Source organism: Ochotona princeps, chromosome 20, assembly GCF_030435755.1.
Source record: "Ochotona princeps isolate mOchPri1 chromosome 20, mOchPri1.hap1, whole genome shotgun sequence".
Taxonomy (NCBI): domain Eukaryota; kingdom Metazoa; phylum Chordata; class Mammalia; order Lagomorpha; family Ochotonidae; genus Ochotona; species Ochotona princeps.
Genome location: NC_080851.1, coordinates 19,727,792 through 19,739,632, shown reverse-complemented (window position 1 = coordinate 19,739,632; position 11,841 = coordinate 19,727,792). Strand labels below are relative to the sequence as shown.

The window sequence follows — 11,841 nt, the reverse complement described above, 5'->3', positions numbered from 1 at the left end:
CATGTGTTAAAATGTGAAAATTTAACAAAAGTACGTGGTTGGTACCTTAGTGTTTGTTTTTCTTGCTCTCTAAAACCTTCAGTTTGACTGAAATATTTCATTCATTTTCAAGCTCACGCATGAGAATATGTATAAAGTTGCTGGGTGGCTGCTCAATATAACTACCTAGAATGCTCTCCTAAAGGACAAAGCTTGGGAAACCTCACTCACCCGGGAGACTAGAAGAAAGGGTTTCCAATCAGCTCCTTGGAAACCTGAAAGTACGCTGTTACTGCTACATTCTTTAGCCAGCTCTCTAGTCTCTAAAAGTTTCTGCTGTGTAAGGTTCAGGAATGAGATTCTGGGAAGGGTGAAGTCATGGGGTGGGGAGAGGGATGCAAATGCAGGGTTAGAAGTTGGACTCAAAGTTTATTTTGGTTCAGAACACAGTGGAGTGAGAAGCAGGAAGTGAGGGGTGGAGGAGGACAGTGTATCTGGGGTCCTAGAAACAACCACAGGCACATTTTCAGTGTGGCTTTGGGCAGGTCTGAACCACTGTGCCAGCCCAGGTGGCACAGTAATACACTCCAGAATCACTTTCTTCCAGACTGTGTATTACAACTTTACATCTGTTTGCTGAATCTTCATAAACATGATATTTTCCTGGACTGACTCCTGAATTCATCACAGCAGAGGAGGTAGAGAACTTATAGTAGAAAAGGTGTTGTGGGGCCTCTCCCTCCTGGTACCGGTACCAGTGCATGAGGTCGTTTTGTTTAGAAAGCCCACAAGTGATTATAGGTGATGACCTAGCTGACTGGGAGACCAGTGTCATGGTTTGTCCTGGGTTGGCAGACACTTGACTTCCTGCAATGGCAACAGAAATGATAATAATGAGAAGCATGAGGTGGTAGTCGTTTAGCATGACCTCCTGTGGCAGATGACAAAGAAAGAGAGCAGAGATGGTAGGAGGGAGAACAGAGGAAAAAGAGAGAGAGAGGTAGAGAGAAGAGGGGAAGAATCCCATTAGCATCTATGCAACATACTCACCAGGAGCAAGGAAAGCTACAAATAGGGCTACAGTCCACAGCATACCCTTCTTCTCTGAGAAATCCCTTAGGAAAAAAAAAAGAAAGAATAAGAACAAAGGTGACAAGAGGAGCAGAAAATCCCACTCAAAAGGAGCTGGGCGTCCTGCCTGAAGTCCCAGCAGGGAGCAGGAGCAGCCAGGTCTGTCCTAGAAGATCCTCACCCTGCAGCCTGAGTGCTGAGTGCTGAGTGCTGAGTGCTGAGTGCAGAGGCCCTGCCTGGGAGGGCACGTGTGCTCGTGAGTGCCCTCGTGTGGCGGCTGCGCGCAAGTGCTCCGCAGAGGTAGAGTGAGGAGCTGAGAGCTCCCAGTGAAAACAGGTGGAGTGCAGGGCTGGGGAAGGTGGCCAGTTGCCCTGGGCAGCGGGCAGTCCGAGCAGTCGGGCGTGGGGCTCAGTCCTGCAATGCTGAGTTTTCACGTGGGACTGCTGCTGCCACACGCTGTCCCGAGACAGATTGTTCTAAATGTTCTAAGGCACCTTCACGGATGCCTGTGAGTAGACTCTGGGAGAACCTCCAGGCGCAAATCTGACAAGCTTTGACTCCAGCTTATTAATATAGTGAGACCAGTGATGCTGAAGACATCTGACACCCCTCAAAATAAATGCACATGTGTCTGTGTGTGTGTGTGTGTGTGTGTGAGTGTGTGTGTGTGCTTAGATGATTTGCTAAAAGGTTTCCGATCATTCTCAAATACCATCAGATTAACCACCCCACACAAGGTAGGGCTGCAAGTTTTAGTATACCACTCAAGAAAAGATTCATGCTGCTGTGTCACACAATAGTTGACACACTGAAAGTTAAAGCAGTTATTCGTTGTTGAGTTTGTGCTACATCCCGTCAGAATGAGTAAAGATCCCAGGCTCATTATGCCACCCAGACAAGTAGAATCCAGCCCACTGTTTTCCAGCATGGAGACTAAATGAGCACAGGTCAGCCTGCTGGGGTGACATCTGTGAGGACTGGCCACAGCCAGGTTTTCTGAGCTTAGAAAATGAGGATGCCACATGGGAACGGCTGAGCAAGAGATAAGCAATGAGGAAGGAGATAGTTGTGACACTCTGAGGCCTAGGTGACACCTGCCTTCTTTTAGCTTGGAGATGTAAACTTCTGCAGTATGCATGCATTTCCCTGAGAGGCTGGAGTTTGACTTGCACCATTGGAACCAAACATTCCCAACTCTTACAGGTGAAAAACTTAACAATGTAAACCTATCAGCACTCTGTATAAACTCCAAAAACTCCAGTGGAAGTTTTTGAAGTTTTCCTAAAACAAACCTACAAGTTCTCTTTAGGAATAAAATGTTGCATGAGTAAATGGTCATCAGATCAGGCTGTCAAACAGTGCATATTGATTAAGATTAGAAATCCAACGTCATGCAAGTTACCAAGAGTAAGTATTCACTAGACCACTGATAATAGAGAGGAAATGAGAATTGATGTAAGTGTGTATCTTATTTATACATTTTAAAGCTTGCTGAAAAGCGTGCATTCGTTCAGATACATACCTGTGCAGCTTGAGTGGGATGAGGTCCACCCAAACAAGGTGCTGGTTGCCACTGGGATGAGAAGATGAACGATGGGCATGGCAGTATATAATCTGCGAGTTTTGAGCTGTATCAACAAGAACAGGTACAAAACAAGAGGTCAATGTGTTAAAATGCGATGCTTTCACAAGAGTGAGTGGTTGAAACCTCTGTGTAGGTTTTCTTTTTCTCTACAACCTTCAGTATGAATATTTCAATAATTTACAAGCATAGGAATGAGAATATAAACTTGCTGATTGGATAAATATCCTATATTACTTCCTCTAAGGTTCTATTAACCTACTAACCCTTAGAGACCTTGTCCATCCTAGAAACCAGATGAAAGTATTTCCAGTCACCTCTTGGAAAACTGAGGTATCCTGCCACTTGCTCGGCCTTTGGTGAATACCTTATGTGAGAGGTTTGTCTCTAAATTATCCTGGAGTGTCAGGTTCAGGACTGAGGTTCTGAGTCAGGGTGACGCCATTGAGAAGGGAGTGGGGTGTAAGTGCAGGGTTAGAAGTTGGACTCAGTTTATCTTTGTCAGAACACAGTGGAGTGAGAAGCCGGTAGTTGGGGGCAGGGCAACGGTGTATCTGCAACACCAGGGACCACAGCAAGCCACATTATCAGTGTGGCTTTGGGCAGGTCTGAACCACTGTGTCATCCCAGGTGGCACAGTAATACACTCCAGAATCACTTTCTTCCAGATTGCGTATTACAAATTTACAACTCTTCCCTGGGCCCTCATAAGCTTGATACTTCCTTGGGTTGAATCCCGAATCCATTGCAACAGAAGAGCTAGAAAACTCATAGTACAAAAGGCGTTGCAGGGCCTTTCCCTCCTGGTACCGGTACCAGTGGATGTAGTTACTTTGTTGAGAAATCCCACAAGTGATTATAACGGACGACCCAGCTGACTGGGTGACCAGTGTCCTTTGTTCTGGGTTGGCAGTTACGTGAATGCCTGCGATGGTAACAGAAATGATCATGAGAAAACATGTAATGGCAGTTCTTTAGCATGACCTGCTGTGGCAGATGAGAGGGAGAGAGCGGAGAGGGTGTGTGTGTGCGTGTGTGTGTGAAAGAGAATATTCATCCCATTAGCATCCATGAAACATACTCACCAGGAGCAAGGAAAGCTACAAGAAGGGCTACAGTCCACAGCATACCCTTCTTCTCTGAGAACTTCCCTGGAAGAAAAGACTCAGGAGTGATAAGGGGAGAAAATAATCTTCACACTTGTAATCCTACTCAAAAAAAGAAGGCGTCCAGCAAGTGTGCTGGAGCTGGGCGTCCTGCCTGAAGTCCCAGCAGGGAGCAGGAGCAGCCAGGTCTGTCCTAGAAGATCCTCACCCTGCAGCCTGAGTGCTGAGTGCTGAGTGCTGAGTGCTGAGTGCAGAGGCCCTGCCTGGGAGTGCACGTGTGCTCGTGAGTGCCCTCGTGTGGCGGCTGCGCGCAAGTGCTCCGCAGAGGTAGAGTGAGGAGCTGAGAGCTCACAGTGCAGCAGGTGGAGTGCAGGGCTGGGAAGGTGGCCAGTTGCCCTGGGCAGCGGGCAGTCCGAGCAGTCGGGCGTGGGGCTCAGTCCTGCAATGCTGAGTTTTCACGTGGGAGTGCTGCTGCCACACGCTGTCCCGAGACAGATTGTTCTAAATGTTCTAAGGCACCTTCACGGATGCCTGTGAGTAGACTCTGGGAGAACCTCCAGGCGCAAATCTGACAAGCTTTGACTCCAGCTTATTAATATAGTGAGACCAGTGCTGCTGAAGACATCTGACACCCCTCAAAATAAATGCACATGTGTCTGTGTGTGTGTGTGTGAGTGTGTGCTTAAGATGATTTGCTAGAAGGTTTCTGATCATCCTCCAGTACTGTCAGATTAACCGCCCCACACAAGGTAGGGCTACAAGGTTTAGTATACCACTCAAGAATAAGTACAGGGTGTTGTGTTATGCAATAGTTGAGATATATTCAAACTAAAAGAAAATATTTGTTCATCTAGAATTCATTTTTCTACTTTTTTTTGGCAACCCTCGATTCAGAATGTATACTGGTGTTTACAATTGATGTGGGGGTGACAGGCTTACAGATAGGAAAACAATATATCGAGTGAAATGCTGCTAGCGTTTAGTGGCACATGTACAGATTTCCACCACTGCAGCTATGAATGTATTTGTGTTTATTAGATGACTTAGTAAAAACATAGAACATGATGTACTTCCTCATTGCTTTGCCCTCTTTTGGGTAATATACTTACAGTTGACATGACAGTTGCAAATTGAGCAAAGTAGATTTCTGTGGGTTTCTCTTTTGTCTGTGATAACCACATGCGATATATGGGAAGCTGCCCTGTGAACAGCTCTGAAAGCTGCAGAAGGTGAGCCCAGTGTCTGAGCTCCTGTGCCTTCTAAAAGACTTGGATGAACTTTTTGACTCCTGGTTCAACCACAGCCAGTGTGGGTATCTGAGGAGAAACCCAGCAGATGGAAGCATCTCTCTCTGACTTTAAATATATAGATAAATAAATCTTTAAAAAAAAACCCAACAATATATGCTTTCTTTGAGCAGCCCACAAGTTCTCTTTAAGAATAAGATGTTTCATGAGAATGGCCACATGGTCAGGTGCAGAATGTGGCATACTGACTAAGAATAATCATCCAAAGCCTTGCATAATAGCAAGAGTGAGTATCCAAAAAAACTGCTTTGTAGTAGAGAAGAAATAGAAATGGATGTAAGTATGTATCTTATTTATAATTTTAAAGCCTGTTAAAACTCAATTATTCTTGAAACATGCCTGTGCAGCTTGAGTGAGTTGCAGGCCACCCAAGTCAAGGTGCTGACCACCCCTGGGACGGGAAGGGGAAGGACTGATGGTTTATTTGCTCAGAGTTTTTAGTCGTATCAACAGTAATAGTTATAAAATATGAGGCAAATGTGCTGACATGCCAAGATTTAACAAAAGTACATGATAATAACTGAGGTTTCTCTTGCTCTCTAAAACCTTCAGTATGACTGAAATACTTTTTCAATTTACAAGCTTAGGCATGAGAATATGTGTAAACTTGCTGATTAGATAAAGATTCAATATCACTTCCTATGATGCCCTCCTAACAGACCAACCCTGGGAGACCTTGTCCATCCTGACACCAGATGGAGGGCTTTCCAGGCAGCTCCTTGGAAAGCTGAAAGCACCCGGCCACTTGCTAGGTTTCTGCCCAATGTCCCAAGGGGGAGTTTAGTCTGTTGAAAATCCTGGGGTGTCAAGTTTCAGGGTGATGTTCTGGATCAGTGTGAAGCCATTGAGAGGGGAGTGGAGTGCAGGTGAGGTGTTGGCCTTAAGAGCTGATCTTAGTTCAGAGCACATGGGTGTGGGTAGCAGGAGGTGGGTGAGGGGCGGCGTATCTGCAGAACAAGGAGCAACATTTTCAGTGTGGCTTTGGGCAGGGCTGAACCACTGTGCCAGCCCAGGTGGCACAGTAATACACTCCACAATCACTTTCTTCCAGATTACGTAGTAAGATGTTACTGCTCTCCTGTGGTCCTTTATAAGCATGGTATTTTGTTAGACTGATTCCAGGATCTGTTACAACAGAGGAACTAGAGAACCGATAGTAGAGAAGGCGTTGTGGGGCCTCTCCCTCCTGGTACCGGTACCAGTGCATGAAATCGTTTTGTTTAGAAATCCCACAAGAGATTACAGCGGATGACCCAGCTGACCTGATAACCACTGTCATTGTTTCTTTGGGGTTTGGAGATATTTGACTGTCTGCAATGGGAATAACAAAAACAAACAATGAGAAATAATGAGAGAACAGTAATCCTTTAGTTTGACTTGAGAGAGAGAAAGAGAGAGAGAGGGGTAGAGAGAGAACCACTTTAGTTCCCATGCAGCACCATGCAGCGTGCTCACCAGCAGGTAGCAGAGCTACAAGTGCGACTGCAAGCCACAGCATGCCTTGGTCTCTTAGGCCTTTGAACGAACCGAATGAAGTAACCACCAGAGCAGAATGTCCTCTCATAAACAGGATTGGTCCAGGCAAGTGTGTTGCGTGAATGTCCTGGCTGAAGTCACAGCAAGGAGCAGTAAAGAACGGGGTGCCTCTTAGAATGCACCCATCTGACTCAGTGCTGGGAGAAGTCCGCCTCTGCTCTGCCCATTTCTTGAGCGCCCTCCTGTGGAAGCTAAGAGAGCAGGCCCTCTAGAGGAACATGAGGGATTGGCACAGAGCCCAGTGTGAAGCAGCTGAAGCAGGTGGGGTGGGCAGCAGCATCCGCGGACTCGCCTGATCCCCTGTGCAGCGAGCAGCCCCACATCAGGCTCACTGCTTGCAATTCGGAAGGTCAGTGCTGACTGCTACTGCCATGACCTGCTCCTGAGATGGAATGTCTTGGCCACTGCCCTGACCCACCTTTGCTGGCCTGGGTACACAGACTTCAGGGAACCTTCGTGGCAGATCTGACAGGCTCTGAATGCACCTTAACAAAATGAATTGAGACCATGATATTCGTTCCTTCTGATCCCTCTCAAAGGTAAATGCACATGTGTGTGTACCATGTGTATGTGTGTACCTGAAGTCAAGTTGAGTTGTTAGAAGTACTCTTCTCATGGTAGGGGTGCATGATTTTTTGTCCCATACCCCAACCCCACCACACGTACCAGAGAAGTACATGGTACTTTTTTTTTTAAAGATTTATTTATTTTTATTGGAAAGGCAGATATACAGATAGGAGGAGAGACAGAGAGGAAGACCTTCCGTCCGATCGTTCACTCCCCAAGCAGCTGCAACGGCTGGAGCTGAGTCAATCCGAAGCCAGGAGCCTGGAACCTCTTTCAGGTCTCCCACGCGGGTGCAGGGTCCCAAGGCTTTGGGCCGTTCTCAACTGCTTTCCCAGGCCACGAATAGGGGGCTGGATGGGAACCTGGGCTGCCGAGATTAGAACCGGCACCCATGTGGGAACCCGGTGCATTTAAAGCGAGGACTTTAACCGCTATACTATTGTGGCGGGCCCTTCATGATACTATTTTATGCAATAGTTGTGATATTTGTAATATACTTAAACTTATACATTACTTATTCTATAGCTTAAACGTATCTATATTTCGTCTATGACCTTACATTCAGTATGCATACTAATATCTGCAATTGATCTGGGGGAGATAGGTGAACTTACCTGAAATGTACCAAGTAAATGCTGGCAGCATGTGAGTGGCACCCCTGAGGATCCCACACCCCATCTATGGATCTATTTGGATGCGTGTTAAAAAGACTGAGTGCCAAGTGGAGAGCAACGTTCTATTGCAGTCACTGGCCCTCACGCAGGGAGATAAACTCATGCCTGGAAAGTGAGCACGGTGGGACACTTGTGTTGGTCTCCGCTTTGCAGAGGTCAGGGGCTGGAGAGCTTCTGCGAGAACAGCTCTGCAAGCACGATATCCCAGTGCCCAGGTAGGAGGTAAGCTCAAGCGCCAGGAAGCCCAGGAAATCCTTGCTGGGACTGAAGGCTCATGGCTTAAAATTGAGGATGCACAGGCTGGCATTGTTGCAGACTAGGTAAAACTACTTCCAGGGATGCCAGCATCTCATGTGGGTGCTTGGGGTTATATGCCAGTGTCTGCTTCAGATCCAGCTCCCTACACAGCGGGAGATGCTCCAAGTGCTTGTGCCCATGCAGCCATTGGGAACTAAACTAGCAGATGAAGGTTTCTTCTATCCCCATCTCTCCTTCTCTCTCTCACTGAAGAATCATAAAATTGCCATCACACTGCAGTAAAAACATTCTTAAAACAATAAAGTAGTAAACTAAGCCTTTCAGAATGTAAGAACTGTGGAGCTACTGAAATGTAAGGACTGTAGTGTTTGGCACTAGAATATAAAGACCCAAGGCCTACAAATCCAGTGACACACAATGTTTTAATGACCCAAAACATTGAAGGACCTTGTAGAGAAAGCCGGGAGGCAAGTTCTGTGTGGCAGCCCCTGCAGGTGCTGGTTGGTCTGTGGCTCCTGCAGGTACAGCAATGGAATTATTGGCTCCAGCTTTTGGTCCCATTCATGGCCATTTCAGGGAATGAACCAGCAAGTGAGACCACTGTCTCTCTCTGACATAAATTTTTAAACACAATTTGAGATTATAGAAACTCACTAACTGTAAGAACACAATTAGAAGCAGATAAGACAGTCTTGGATAGGGGCTGGCGCTGTGTTGCAGCAGGTGAAGCTGTTGCCAGCACCCCATACGGGCACTATTCACTTCCAGGCTGTTCTACTTCCAATCCAACGTCTTCCAAGTGAATAAATACTTACGTTGAAAGAGTCATTTTTAAAGATAGCATTGATCCAGTTGAATATGGTGGACCTCAAAAAGCACTGATTTCTGCAGCGTTGTTATTGTTGACAACATTATGTAAAATGTTTATTTTTATAGACCTTCACAAGCAGTCATACTATTGCAATAATAAGGGGAAAATCAGTGATGGAGGAGGAAATTTGAGGAGGGGATAAGGGAAATCTTAGCCTATGAAACTATATCATAAAATAAAAATAATGAAAAAAATATTTTAAAATAATGTAAATCTTAGATTCATTAAATAACAAATACCATTTACTGAGTATAAAACATTATTTATATTTCTTTCTTGCAGGTGTTAACTGTCCTTATATTTGCGGATGAAATCAAAACCATCAGAAGCTAAGTAACTGAGACCATCTAGCTAACAAAGAGCCAAAAATTTGAAAGATGCTGGTCAGTCATCAGAGTCTATGTTCCAAGAATTTTCTTGGCTTTTTAGGAATTTGAGATGAATTCCTGTCTTCATTAGGAAGTTACATTTTTCTGTAAAATGTAATGTTATACTTGCTATTTGCTTTCAATGTTGTGCTTCCTTCCTTGAAAGTAGTTTTAATTCCGTTGTGTTCTGCTGACTTCCAGCACCCCCTCCTGGCCATTAGAGGTATAACGCTTATGTTATATTGCCTATTGGAGTCCCAGTGATCTGACATTGACTAACCCAGTACGATGGAAAGGGCCCTGCAATGCAAGGCAGGTCCCAAGCACACACCTCATGTGACTGGTAGCTTTTGGCTAGGGACACTGTTTGCAGGGTTCTGCTTTTCAAGACTCCAAATGGAGAGGAGTCAAAGATGTGGGTGGTCTCTTCCAGCTCTAATATCAAGTTCATGATTCTCAGTTGAACTGAATGTTTTAGATATCAAAACTATCAAGCATATGGTAGAGTGTAAAGTAGAAATTTAGATCATTTTAATTCTGGTTCAGTAAAAATGCATGTATCTTGTTTCCTGTTGAGCCCACATTGCTCTGGGAAAATTTCAACTTCCTCAATGAAGACACATTGAATCCTACAGGTCTTCTAGGTATATGGAGAGTCAATGGATTCACAACCCAGTCCCCGACTCCAGTAAACGTATTTCCGGCAATGCTCAAAAATCTCACCTGAGAGGGTTGGGAATGGGGGCTGGGAGAGCTGAAGTGCATGTTGGTACACATATTCCCCTGCATGTGCAAGCCATCACACACCTGCATACGTGCACAAACATACACAGTGCAAGAGGTGTAACGGACTGAGTTGTGATTTTCTCAGGTTCCCAGAAACTAAAAGAGAAGACCATTAGTAAATCTAAATCTGAACACAAAGTAACAACTTTCTGGGAGAATACTAAGTTTGACTTCCGTCTTCACTACTTCACTATGTTTCAACTTCCTAAATTCAAAATGCTTTATAATGTTTAGTGGTCTTGAAAAAAAGCATAAGCGCTTAGATTTGGCATGTAATCTGGTTATGATTCCCACATGGCAATACCTAGGTGCAACTGCCAGCTCAGGTGCCTGTTCTCAGCTTCCCACCAATGCAGACCTGCCAAGGCAGCAGGGACAATTCAAGTAACGGGGTTCTTGCTGCCCACGTGGGAGACTCGGATGGTGTTCCAGCACTGGGCTAGGCTCAGCCAGAGTTGTTGTAGGCATTTGAGGAGGAAAGCAGAGGGTGTCCCTCTCCTCTCACACAGGGCTTAGGGCCCATCTAAGAGTGGGTCTCCAGTGCTGGCTACACATGGATCATAAACTGCGAGAGAAGGGGAGATGACCACGTACCTCTGATGCCACCTCCGAGAACCACAGACCGTCTCTGTGTTTGAGATGCTAGGAGGCTGGGAACCAACTGGAGTTTTGGAAACTAAGAGACCGTTTGGGTATTGTCTGAAAGGACTTAAAGATATCTGCCTACCTGGTCTTCTCAATTTGTATTGGTTTGAGGGTCATGTTTCAATTACCATTAAAACAAAAAATGTCAGTATGTGTTCCTTGTAGGTGATGTTTTAAAAAGTATAACCCATGAGTCACAAAGTATTTGAATGGACTGTGAAGCTTATTCAACATAGTTTATTTGACTTTCACCAACAATTTACCAAACCATCACCTGGTGCTGTCAAGAATTCTGCCAGTCAACAGCCTGGTGCTGCAGGACAGTCAGCTCAGACCAGATCTGAGACAGGCAGGGCTCAAGGATGACCTGCAGCTCTAGACTTCCTGTCAAGAAATTATGGGCCAGGTCTCCCCCCATGCAGTTAGCAAATGTCTAATTCCTTTCATTCAAGTCCCTAGGGAGGGATCACAGGCTGGGAAGACAGAAGCCAAACACAGGGGAACTCTGTGATCCACTACGGTCTGGCAGATAATGTTTACAAGGTTTACAAGTTTGGGTTCCAAGTAGCAATCAGAAGGCAGCTTTTAGCTGGGCTCCTCTGGAAAGAGTCCTAGCAAGGCCATTCCACTGACCTGTGTCTAAGGCTTCAGGTGCTCAGCCATGCAACTGGAGTGGTCAACGGTAAATTCATGGATGTCTCTTAGTTTTTTATGGTTTTCCAGAGGCATTCTCTTTAATGAAGCTAGAATTTTCTTACCAGCCTGCTCATGGCTTCTTTATGTTATGAAAGTGTGCTCACAATTCCGAAGCGTCATACTCCACCTGACAGCCTGAGATGCGATGGGTGTGGCTTCCTGGCTGACTCAATGCCATCGTGGCTTCATGGGAAAGCACAAGCCATGGTGCAAGCAATGCAAAAGCACAGTGCAATGGAGGTTTCCTGTCCTGGGAGCCTGGCTGCCCTGAGATCTCACTGGAAAGCCTAGTGCCTACAGGATTTAGTCCTAAATGAGGGCACTTCAATAAGTGAAAAATGGGACTTAAAGTGAGTTTATTGGGGTACAAAAATGTGCAATCCCATGCATAGTAT

General features: G+C 45.5%; 1 protein-coding gene and 1 gene segment (V, D, J or C); both read right to left on the bottom strand.

Moving 5' to 3' along the window:
• Positions 1-3,219: 3,219 nt before the first annotated feature.
• On the bottom strand, positions 3,220-3,819 carry LOC131482721 (T cell receptor gamma variable 4-like). The segment is given in 2 exon segments: positions 3,220-3,557; positions 3,718-3,819. Coding segments are annotated over 2 exon segments (381 nt in total).
• Positions 3,820-6,015: 2,196 nt separating this feature from the next.
• LOC131482720 (uncharacterized) lies at positions 6,016-11,624 on the bottom strand. Its single transcript, XM_058677962.1, has 4 exons — positions 11,551-11,624; positions 10,135-10,201; positions 6,501-6,789; positions 6,016-6,356 (listed from the first exon to the last, which is right to left on the bottom strand). Exons 1-4 carry the CDS (start codon positions 11,622-11,624, stop codon positions 6,016-6,018), a joined length of 771 nt encoding a protein of 256 aa, XP_058533945.1.
• Between the last annotated feature and the right edge of the window lie 217 nt (positions 11,625-11,841).

Excerpts from the sequence above, each read along its gene's own strand:
- LOC131482720 (XM_058677962.1), bottom strand. The coding sequence starts at position 11,624 with ATGGCATTGAGTCAGCCAGGAAGCCACACCCATCGCATCTCAGGCTGT. Across the intron at positions 10,202-11,550 it reads GAGTATGACGCTTCGGAATT|TTTCTGGGAACCTGAGAAAA; the intron begins GTGAGCACACTT and ends CTTCTCTTTTAG. Across the intron at positions 6,790-10,134 it reads CACTGTGTATGTTTGTGCAC|AGGGCCTGCTCTCTTAGCTT; the intron begins GTATGCAGGTGT and ends ATGTTCCTCTAG.